The sequence below is a fragment of the Lipophrys pholis genome (assembly GCF_963383615.2).
Source record: "Lipophrys pholis genome assembly, chromosome: 20".
NCBI lineage: Eukaryota > Metazoa > Chordata > Actinopteri > Blenniiformes > Blenniidae > Lipophrys > Lipophrys pholis.
In genome coordinates this window covers 23,919,505-23,931,816 of record NC_137648.1, presented here as the reverse complement: position 1 = coordinate 23,931,816, position 12,312 = coordinate 23,919,505, and the positions used below count along the sequence as shown (strand labels likewise).

Here is a 12,312-nt window from a genome sequence, read left to right as displayed (position 1 = left end):
CCCCCAAACGTTCTGATTGGTAGAGACTTCACAGCACGCCTGTGTCCCATCGTTTGAGCTCAGAGCCAGTGAAAACTACAGGAAACGATAGAATAAATTGATTCCCAGCATGAGATCAGAACACATTTCGGTTCTGTCTTTGCTCCTTTGGTCTCTGCTAATGTCAGAGTGTCACACTGTTCACACTTGACTGGCTCCATGTGCATGCCTGCACCATGCATATGTATCGCTGTGTGTGTGTGTGTGTGTGTGTGTGTGTGTGTGTGTGTGTGTGTGTGTGTGTGTGTGTGTGTGTGTGTGTGTGTGTGTGTGTGTGTGTGTGTGTGTATCAGTGTGCATGCTTGCACAGGTTTATTTTCTCGTGTTGACTGCAGCTCCAGGGCCTCAGCCTCCTGCGAGCCAGGCAGCCAGTCCCTCTCTTGTTTTGCATAATGACTCAGTGGGCCGGCAGTTTGGGAAAGTTTCTATTTCGAGCACAGCCGAGGGTCGTGGCACCCTCTCACAGATTTCACTTCAGATTTTACATTTCCCTGCCGTTAGTAAGTAACATTATGTAAAAGAGTCCACACAACATTAATGTTTGAGAGGATGCAAGATAAGCTATTTGGGGACAAACTTTGATTTAGTTTGCTGACTTTTAAGGCGCTCCGCTGTGGTTTGTGAAGCTCTGTCCTCTTGGCAGAAGCTCTTTAAAATGCATTTAAATAATCAGGGATGCACCGACACCGTAGAGCAGACATTATCGTCACACACTAAACACAATTTTACAACAGATTTCTTCAGGAGACTGACGGCTAAAACAAAAATAGAAACACTATTGAGTGTGTGTGTGTGTGTGTGTGTGTGTGTGTGTGTGTGTGTGTGTGTGTGTGTGTGTGTGTGTGTGTGTGTGTGTGTGTGTGTGTGTGTGTGTGTGTGTGTTTATGGACAATTGAAGTATTTTCATCATACATCAGCTGCACCATCTAGTTTTCTTTTGCTGCAGTGTTTATTCTATATATCACTCTTTCGAGTAGCTTTTCTTAAATTCTATTTCTGACGGTTGTGTTGGTTTTTTTAACTCAACTACTAAGTATGGCAAGAATTCCTCGCTTAATGTGTACCAGTGGCAAATCTAAATCTTGAATTTTGATACCGATACTAATATCGGGTGTGGTACTGCACAGAGTATACTCATATTTGTACTGAGGAAAATCTCCCAAACAAAACCCAGCAAGTACTAGGTGACACCAGCAGCTGAAGCATCAGGGAGACAAGAAGCACGAGGGATGGCCGCAGTTTGGAGAGTCTTTAAAATTAATGAGAATAACAAAAGTAAGAAAGACTGTAAACGATGTTCTGATAAAATATAAAGAGGAGGAGAAAGATAGTTGGTGCAACACCAGCAACTTCATCACCAGCAACTTCATCACCAGCAACTTCATCACCAGAGACATTTGGACCAGCAGAGTTAAAACGATGTCACTCAGTAGTTTAACTGCTCAACGTGGAACTCAGAGCAGGGCTACATGCTACATGCTAAAGAGTTTCAGGCTCACACAGCAGCGATGCTACATGCTACTTGCTAAAGAGTTTAGGGCTCACACACCAGTGATGCTACATGCTACTTGCTAAAGAGTTTAGGGCTCACACACCAGTGATGCTACATGCTACTTGCTAAAGAGTTTCAGGCTCACACATCAGTGATGCTACATGCTACATGCTAAAGAGTTTCAGGCTCACACATCAGTGATGCTACATGCTACTTACTAAAGAGCTTAGGGCTCACACACCAGTGATGCTACATGCTACTTGCTAAAGAGTTTAGGGCTCACACAGCAGCGATGCTACATGCTACTTGCTAAAGAGTTTAGGGCTCACACACCAGTGATGCTACATGCTACTTGCTAAAGAGCTTAGGGCTCACACAGCAGCGATGCTACATGCTAAACATGATGAGTCATGATTTTTATGACTCCGTGGTGGCATCAGCCATCTTCTATAGAGTGGTCTGCTGGAGCAGCAGCACTCCGGCTGCAGACAGGAACCAACTGAACCAACTGGTGAGGAAGGCCAGCTCTGTCCTGGGCTGCCCCCCCTGGACCCTGTGGAGGTGGTGGGAGACAGGAGGATGTTGAAGAAGCTTTCATCCCTGATGGAGACCGTCTCCCACCCCCTACATGGTACCGTCACATCACTGGGCAGCTCCGTCAGTGACAGGCTTCTCCACCCGCGGTGTCTGAAGGAGAGACTCCGCCGGTCCTTCCTCCCTGCTGCAGTCAGACTCTTCAACCAAGCCTGCTCCCAGGAGACCACTGCACACCACCACCGGACAATATCACTCCACTCCAACTGGGCAAGAAGTGGTGCAATAACTATAATAATCTATAAGAACGTATTTACTATGTAAAATACATCCACCCCCATATTCTGTACATGTCCACACTTATAGGCACCGTGTGCATAATATTTAATATCTATCTAATTCTATTTTATTATATTGTGTTTTTATTTGTGTTTTTAGTTTCTGCTATGTGCTTCTTTTCTTTTTTACTATCCTGTCTGTTGTACCACTGCACATTTCTCCACATGTGAGCTAAATAAAGTATATCTTATCTTATCCTATCTTATCTTATTAAAGTGACTGATACTCATTAGCAGCTCGGCCCCTCGGTCTACAGTGTGTAGATAGACGCTACGCTCTGCGCTATGCTAATGTAGACTGTGAGGCTGACGAGCATCGACACAGAGGTTGTGTGGACGAGGTTCACGACAACACATTGCCTTTGCACATCATTGGCATTTGGAGTATGAATTAGCCTTTATGGCATTTCATAAATACTTGCAGTATATCAGTACAGTGCAGTTGTACTCATACTCGTCCTTTAAAGAAGTGTTATTGATGCATCCCTAAAAAACTGTCGTGTCCTGAGGTTTCCATGGTGGGAACTGAGAGGCGGACGTTCTCTGGGTGCAGTGCAGGGTCGATTCAACCTTCTGCAGCGGTTTGGCCTCACGTTAGTAAAGACGCTCATACACTTCCTGTGTTGGTCCCCAGATCACATTTCTTTTTAAAAATGTTTTCCTGATTTTTCAAATTTTACTTCCAATACACAGAAGTAATTGTCACACATCAGCTGTGTTTAAATAAATCCTCCACGGGTCTGAATATGATACAGCTTCGGTCTTGGAAATGAATCAGAAGAACATCACGGTGAAAACTGCTCCTCTTCATCAACACAAACTCTTATTTTTGACTAAATCCACAATGAAGTTAAATGTTTTCCTCCTTTCACTGGATTCCAAACAGATGAGACGATGGACTAATCATGTAAAGTTGTTGTAAAGTCGACCCTCTGCTGTTTCAGCCATTCACCGAGGTCTGCACCGTCAGACAGCACCGGGAATATCTGCCCTGTTTTTCATTTAATGAATTTAGTTTGCAGAAAATCACCTGATTACTACCAATTAACAGAATAGATGATTACCTATCATGACTCTGATGATTGAGAAAGTTGGGATGCACATTTAAAAACATCAAAATGGTGTTATGTGCTGCTGAGAGTGCATCTGTCTGTGTTGAGTTTTGTGCTAAATCATCCGTATCAGTTCCTGCAGGCGAGTTTCTGTAATGATGCACAGAGACGGAGCTCATCAGCACTCTGTTTTAAAGGAAATGTCTGTTTGTGCAGCAGCAGTGATAACACACACACACACACACACACACACACACACACACACACACACACACACACACACACACACACACACACACACACACACACACACACACACACACACACACACACACACACACACACACACACACACACACACACACACACACTGCAGTTTGGCTTCGTAGGTCCCCATCGAGGATAAAAGTGATCTTTTGTTCAGCCTGGTGCATATGCTCACTGTGTTGCCATGGTAACAAACCCATCTTCCATAACTTGGCATTGACTCTCAGCTTGTCGGACAAAAGGAGAGAACAAACAGGAAACTGACACTTTTAAAATGAGTTGATTAAAAGAAAATGAATAATCAGATCCAGAAAGCAGTTTGTGAAAATGTCATTCAGTTTTGTTGGGGACGCCTTAGAAAATCCCTGAACGTGAATCTGGACTAGTTAGAACCATGAATCCACTGATGTCAGTTCACGTTTACTTGGATTTATGTTTGGTGTAGAAGTCTAGTCAACAGGATCAGTTCTTCCACATATTACATATTATCCATCATAGTAAATCCAGATCTTAGTCACAGCAGAACATAAACCCAACCCAACCAAACTAAACCAAACAAATGAAAGGGATTTACACAGGGGTGAGGGCGGGTTCACCTGGACAGGTGAGGGTAGGTTCACCTGGACAGGTGAGGGTAGGTTCACCTGGACAGGTGAGGGTAGGTTCACCTAGACAGGTGAGGGTAGGTTCACCTAGACAGATGAGGGTAGGTTCACCTGGACAGGTGAGGGTAGGTTCACCTAGACAGGTGAGGGTAGGTTCACCTAGACAGATGAGGGTAGGTTCACCTGGACAGATGAGGGCGGGTTCACCTGGACAGGTGAGGGTAGGTTCACCTGGACAGGTGAGGGTAGGTTCACCTGGACAGGTGAGGGCGGGTTGACCTGGACAGGTGAGGGTAGGTTCACCTGGACAGGTGAGGGTAGGTTCACCTGGACAGGTGAGGGCGGGTTGACCTGGACAGGTGAGGGTAGGTTCACCTAGACAGGTGAGAGTAGGTTCATCTGGACAGGTGAGGGCGTCTGGTAGAACCCACGACCTTCTCGCGGTGAGGTGAGAGCGCTTCAAACCAAAATCTGTCATTTTAACCACTAAGTTCTGAAAGCTGTTTGATTAGTTGAAGCCATTCAAAGCTTCACCAGCGACTGGAGCTCGTGTGTTGGATCATCACTTGGTCTTCAAATGTGAAGAGAGGTGACACTATATGTTCATTTAGGATCTGCAGGACGAGACTGTTAAACATCCACAGTGCTAAAATAAACAGCGGTGTTAAACTGTGTGAATGAAGGGATTTTAATCCTCTAAACCAACGCAGTTTTCTGATGGTTCTAAGAAAATGAAACGAAGGAGTTTGTAGGCTGTTCCAGAAGAAACATTGACATATGATCCACTGGAGTCGTGCACAAGCATATGAAGCCAAAACTTCCACCTGCACCAACTACATGAAGCAACACTGGATACTAACCTGAACCAACTTACACTCCTCTACTTGGGCTTTGGGAAGAAGCAGTGATTCACTAAAAGCTGTGAAATGAAAATCAAAACTCAAAATCCACATTCAACTTTAAGAAGAGTCTGGTGATGCAGAGCCAACGTTACGTACCTGGACAGCATGTGTACCTCTCTACATACACACTCTGAGTGTTGAGTCTGCCTGGGCCAGGCACACACACACACACACACACACACACACACACACACACACACACACACACACACACACACACACACACACACAGCCTGGCTTCGCCGCGGCTCCGCAGCAGATCATAGCTTTGTTTGAATTCAATCACATTCATGCCCTGATAAGCAATTTTGGTCGTTACTGTCAGAGTTCCTAACGCTAAGTGGGGGGGGGGGGGGGGGAGTGGGGGTGGGGGGTGGGAGTGGGGGTGGGGGTGGGGAGTGGGGGGTGGGGGTGGGGAGTGGGGGTGGGGGTGGGGTCATCTGTGAAACAGAGCACCCACATTTCACATTTATTTCAGAGAAAGTAGAGCAGCGTCAGGACGATGATCCACGGCCAGCGAGCAGCAGCTGAGTCACAACGTGTGACGTGATCTATTGAGACTCGGAGGAAGAGACAGAGTCAGAAGGACAAAACCTCCAGAGAGGAAGATGAGAGGGGAACATGAGAGAGCAAGAGAGGAACATGAGAGAGGAACATGAGAGAGGGACATGAGAGAGAAAGAGAGGAACATGAGAGAGGAACATGAGAGAGGAACATGAGAGAGCAAGAGAGGGACATGAGAGAGGAACATGAGAGAGGGACATGAGAGAGGAAGAGAGGAACATGAGAGAGGAACATGAGAGAGGGACATGAGAGAGGAAGAGAGGAACATGAGAGAGGGACATGAGAGAGGAAGAGAGGAACATGAGAGAGGAACATGAGAGAGCAAGAGAGGAACATGAGAGGGGAACATGAGAGAGCAAGAGAGGAACATGAGAGAGGAACATGAGAGAGGGACATGAGAGAGGAAGAGAGGAACATGAGAGAGGGACATGAGAGAGCAAGAGAGGGACATGAGAGAGGAAGATAGGAATATGAGAGAGGAACATGAGAGAGCAAGAGAGGGACATGAGAGAGCAAGAGAGGAACATGAGAGAGGAAAATGAGAGAGGAACATGAGAGAGGAACATGAGAGAGCAAGAGAGGAACATGAGAGAGGAACATGAGAGAGGAACATGAGAGAGGAAGAGAGGAACATGAGAGAGGAAAATGAGAGAGGAACATGAGAGCGGAAGAGAGGAACATGTGAGACGAAGAGAGAAACATGAGAGAGGAACATGAGAGAGGAAGAGAGGAACATGAGAGAGGAAGAGAGGAACATGTGAGAGGAAGAGAGGAACATGAGAGAGGAACATGAGAGAGGAAGAGAGGAACATGAGAGAGGAAGAGAGGAACATGAGAGAGGAAGAGAGGAACATGCGAGAGGAAGAGAGGAACATGAGAGAGGAACATGAGAGAGGAAGAGAGGAACATGAGAGAGGAAAATGAGAGAGGAACATGAGAGCGGAAGAGAGGAACATGTGAGACGAAGAGAGAAACATGAGAGAGGAACATGAGAGAGGAAGAGAGGAACATGAGAGAGGAAGAGAGGAACATGTGAGAGGAAGAGAGGAACATGAGAGAGGAACATGAGAGAGGAAGAGAGGAACATGCGAGAGGAAGAGAGGAACATGAGAGAGGAACATGAGAGAGGAAGAGAGGAACATGAGAGAGGAACATGAGAGAGGAAGAGAGGAACATGCGAGAGGAAGAGAGGAATATGAGAGAGGAAGAGAGGAACATGAGAGAGGAAGAGAGGAACATGCGAGAGGAAGAGAGGAACATGAGAGAGGAAGAGAGGAACATGAGAGAGGAACATGAGAGAGGAAGAGAGGAACATGCGAGAGGAAGAGAGGAACATGAGAGAGGAACATGAGAGAGCAAGAGAGGAACATGAGAGAGGAACATGAGAGAGGAACATGAGAGAGGAACATGAGAGAGGAACATGAGAGAGGAAGAGAGGAACATGAGAGAGGAACATGAGAGAGGAACATGAGAGAGCAAGAGAGGAACATGAGAGAGGAAGAGAGGAACATGAGAGAGGAACATGAGAGAGCAAGAGAGGAACATGAGAGAGGAAGAGAGGAACATGAGAGAGGAACATGAGAGAGGAAGAGTTTTTGCCAATACAATATCACAATCATATCCCGTGAAACAGTTGAGCACTGAAGATTGTCGATTAAAGGAAAATAGGAACAAGGTCAGGACTCAAACCGGAGCTCCTGTTGGCACAGCAGAAGTGTGTTGGTCTTCTTTCAGTGAGTTAATGTACATATACCATTTTATTAAAGCTTTCAAACTAGTTTCAAACTTGTTCACCAGTAAATAATCCACCTCAGCATTTGGACACGACCGGGGGGGAACGCTCAAAGAGAGAGAGAAGAGAGAAGATTGGGGGGGGGTGAGAGACAACATACAATACCCTTGTTAGTGCTACATATATTATTTACAGTTATCACACTGATCCGAATACTTTCCATCTGTTATTAGATTAACCAGCCTGAGCAGCTCTATCTAGACAGGAACATGAAGCAGGAACATGAATTAACAAAGAAGCAACAACAAAAGAGGAACATGATTTTCAGAGTTTGAGCAAATGATGACAGGGAACAAGTGAGATCAGTAACACATCTCATGAGCAGTGGAAGTGTGTGTGTGTGTGTGTGTGTGTGTGTGTGTGTGTGTGTGTGTGTGTGTGTGTGTGTGTGTGTGTGTGTGTGTGTGTGTGTGTGTGTGTGTGTCCACTGGTTGTGGTCAGAACTGTTGTGGGGGGGCCTGTAGCGACACCCCGGGGCCCTGATGCCGCCACCCCAGGGCCGGCAGCCCCCCAGACCTGGGCCGAGCCGAGACACAGTAACTTTAAGCAGTTTAGGCGGAAGCTTTGCTCACAGACAAGAAAATGTACATACGATGCTCTTCACTTTATATTGTGTGATAAAAGATGCTGCCGGAAGGTTTTGTGTTTAACAGTTGACTCGTCCTCAGCTCACCTGTTAGCCATGTGTTGGGGAGGACGTTTGTTTTGTCTTTGCAGCGACTGAGGGAAGGGGACAGTAGTTTATTAGGATCCTCATCGCTGCTGTTCAGCAAAATGAAAATGTAGTTTCTGTTATCGCTCCATCTGGTCATTTCACTCTAATCCACTCATTGTTAACGCTCTGACGGAGGAGCCTCCACCCTGAGCTGACGCTCTCGGTCCTAAACCACCTCCACACGCACGCCTTCTGTCCTCCACTCAACGACTCTGCTCTCTTTCAGGGGTCTACACCTTTGGCCTCTTCACGGTGGACATCTTTGTGAACGCCGGGCAGGTGGTGACGGGGAACCTGGCGCCGTACTTCCTGACCGTCTGTAAGCCCAACTACACAGCGCTGGGCTGCCAGCAGGCGCTGCGCTACATCAGCCACCAGGAGGCGTGCACGGGCAACCAGGACGACATCCTGAGAGCCCGCAAGACCTTCCCCTCCAAGGAGGCGGCGCTCAGCGTCTACGCCGCCCTCTACCTGGCCGTGAGTCACCTCACTGATGAGTCTTTTCTTTTGACCAATTCAGATTGGTCTTCAGCCAGACGCTCCTCCATTGCTTCTCCTGCTGCGGGATGTTCATGTTCTTATCCTCACAGTACTTTAAAACTTTTAATAGTAACTTAACTAACTAATTCAGAATATCTTTAGTTCAGTTAATAGTAACTTAACTAAAGATATTCTGAATTAAATTCATTTAAATGCTTCAACTTAATAGTTTTTTACATACATGGATGCTGACTATTTATATATTTATATATATATAAAAACATGCTATACCCCTAAAATCAAGAAGGTTTTCCACACTCGTGACTCTACAATCTCTGTAGTGACTCTATGATCTCTGTAGTGACTCTATAGTCTCTGTAGTGACTCTACAATCTCTGTAGTGACTCTACAGTCTCTGTAGTGACTCTATGATCTCTGTAGTGACTCTATAATCTCTGTAGTGACTCGATGATCTCTGTAGTGACTCTACGGTCTCTGTAGTGACTCTACAATCTCTGTAGTGACTCTACAGTCTCTGTAGTGACTGTATAATCTCTGTAGCGACTCTACAATCTCTGTAGTGACTCTATAATCTCTGTAGCGACTCTACAATCTCTGTAGTGACTCTATAGTCTCTGTAGTGACTCTATAATCTCTGCAGTGACTCTATAATCTCTGTAGTGAATCTACAGTCTCTGTAGTGACTCTATAATCTCTATAGTGACTCTATAATCCCTGTAGTGACTCTATAATATCTTTAGTGACTCTATAGTGTCTGCAGTGACTCTACAATCTCTGTAGTGACTCTATAATCTCTGTAGTGACTCTATGATCTCTAGTGACTGCAGTCTCTGTAGTGCCTCTATAATCTTTGTAGTGACTCTATGATCTCTGTAGTGACTCTATAATCTATGTAGTGACTCTATAATCTCTGTAGTGACTCTATGATCTCTGTAGTGACTCTACAGTCCCTGTAGTGACTCTACAGTCTGTAGTGACTCTACAGTCTCTGTTGTGACTCCACAGTGTGTCGTGACTCTACAGTCTGTAGTGACTCTATGGTCTTTGTAGTGACTCTATAAACTCTGTAGTGACTCTACAGTCTGCAGTTACTCTACAATGTGTAGTGACTCTACAGTCTGTAGTGACTCTACAGTGTGTAGTGACTCTACAATGTATAGTGACTCTACAGTGTATAGTGACTCTACAGTGTGTAGTGGCTCCTCAGTGTATAGTGACTCTACAGTGTGTATTGACTCCTCAGTGTATAGTGACTCTACAGTGTGTAGTGACTCCTCAGTGTGTAGTGACTCTACAGTGTGTATTGACTCCTCAGTGTGTAGTGACTCTACAGTGTGTATTGACTCCTCAGTGTGTAGTGACTCTACAATGTATAGTGACTCTACAGTGTGTAGTGACTCCTCAGTGTAGTGACTCTACAGTGTGTAGTGACTCTACAATGTATAGTGACTCTACAGTGTGTAGTGACTCCTCAGTGTGTAGTGACTCCTCAGTGTATAGTGACTCTACAGTGTGTATTGACTCCTCAGTGTGTAGTGACTCTACAGTGTGTAGTGACTCCTCAGTGTGTATTGACTCCTCAGTGTGTAGTGACTCTACAGTCTGTAGTGACTCCTCAGTGTGTAGTGACTCCTCAGTGTGTAGTGACTCTACAGTGTGTAGTGACTCTACAGTGTGTAGTGACTCCTCAGTGTGTAGTGACTCTACAGTCTGTAGTGACTCCTCAGTGTGTAGTGACTCCTCAGTGTGTAGTGACTCTACAGTGTGTAGTGACTCTACAGTGTGTAGTGACTCCTCAGTGTGTAGTGACTCTACAGTGTGTAGTGACTCCTCAGTGTGTAGTGACTCTACAGTGTGTAGTGACTCTACATCTTGGGTATGGTCAGACTTCACATTCCCATGTTATTTCCTGAGGCTCTCTCCTGAAGGCTGACTGGACTCTGCTGAGCCCGTGTCAGCCTGCTGGTGACCTGGTTGATATTAACTCAGTACTTTATTCACGGTCTGAACCCCGATCAGCCAAAACATTATGACCATGTGCAGTGAATACAGCGGGTCAGGTGTTATGGCTGAGATGTACGGTACGAGGCAGAACCAGAACATTGGGACATCAAGGCTGATGTGTGGAGCGACGTGAGGGACTTCAAAACAAATCCGATGCTGATAAAAAGCTGCTGCTGAGCTCAATACGGAGAACATAACGTGTTGGAGTGTAGCAGCTGTGGAGGTCTTGTCTCTGGATTGTGGGACTGCAGATGTCCGTCCCCTGCAGGCTCTTTGTGCTTTCATGTGATCTGAAGAAGGACGAGCCACTGAAGGATTCCTGGTTCCACTGATCTTCACATCCCTCTGCAGGAAAATCTTCACCAAACAACTTTGAGTTGTGACGACGCTGCTTTTCGTAATCTACTGTTAATCTACAGTTTCCATGGCGACGGGTCGACCAGCTACGATGGCGTGGGTGGTTTTCAACAGATTACTTCAGATGATTAAGAAAAGTTTGTTTATGTAAATGGTAAATGTACAAAGTACTTAGTTAAAGAATCGCTAAACACATAAAAATCTGCTGAAACTTGGTTTGCTTGTTTTTAAATGCAAAAACATGTCAAAAGTATCCTGAAGAGAGAAACTTCATTGGTGGATAATTTACAGTATTCATATATTTATTTAGATGACAAATATCAAACACATGAATATGAGATTCATTAAAATGGTTGATTTGATTTCAGGGTTATTGCAGATTTGCATGGATACAATGAGCATAAAAGGTTTGTAGTTCCTGTTGTGGTTGATCTGCAGCTCATCTGATGGAGTCTGTCCACACTGTCCATGTGTCTGCTGCTCTAACACGCTCTACGTGGGGAGTTTTTAGTGTCGTGCACCTTATAGGTTCAGTTTATTCTCATCACAGTGTGAGTAGGCTAAGATCCGTTTTTAAATGTTTAACTTGCTTATTCATCTAAACATACCTGAAAAATGTGTGTGTGTGTGTGTGTGTGTGTGTGTGTGTGATAGAACGAGATTGAAGTGAACGTGTGAAAGTGACAATGAAAGCCAGCAGAAGTTCTAAACTGATCACTGCATCGGCGGCATTGAATTCTGGAGGAATTGAAGGTGAGAAATATTATTTTTGGGACGACAAGAAAACAGCAGGACAATCGATACGACTGCAAATGGAAGCATTTACAGCCTCTGTGTTTAAAGAGAGAAACAAGCTTAAATTACACTCAGTGTCAATAAATCTAAGATTAGATATCTAAGTTTATATATCAAAGGGATTAAAGGGGCCTGAGTATGGAAATATACGGCTGTGATGAGTCTCCTGATGACGTTACTCAATGGGAGCATGTATCACTTACAGGTTTTTTCAGTCGCTAACAAGCGCTTACCTATATTTCAGATCCTTTTTCTAAACTCTGAACACAGATTCACACCTACAAAACACAATTGGCCAAATGGATAATTTTCTTCTCAAAAACACATTTTGTTCGATATATACTAACTCTTCATT

The 12,312-nt window shown here is 45.0% G+C and overlaps 1 protein-coding gene across 1 annotated transcript in view; it reads left to right on the top strand.

The window, feature by feature from the left end:
- The window catches only part of plppr5b (phospholipid phosphatase related 5b), a gene marked incomplete at both ends in the record, with an annotated part of 104,733 nt that overhangs the window by 64,537 nt on the left and 27,884 nt on the right, over nt 1–12,312 (top strand). The window contains one exon of the mRNA XM_080489092.1: nt 8,527–8,777. Within this exon, the coding sequence (XP_080345218.1) occupies nt 8,527–8,777 (251 nt within the window). The remainder of the gene's footprint in view (nt 1–8,526; nt 8,778–12,312) is intronic.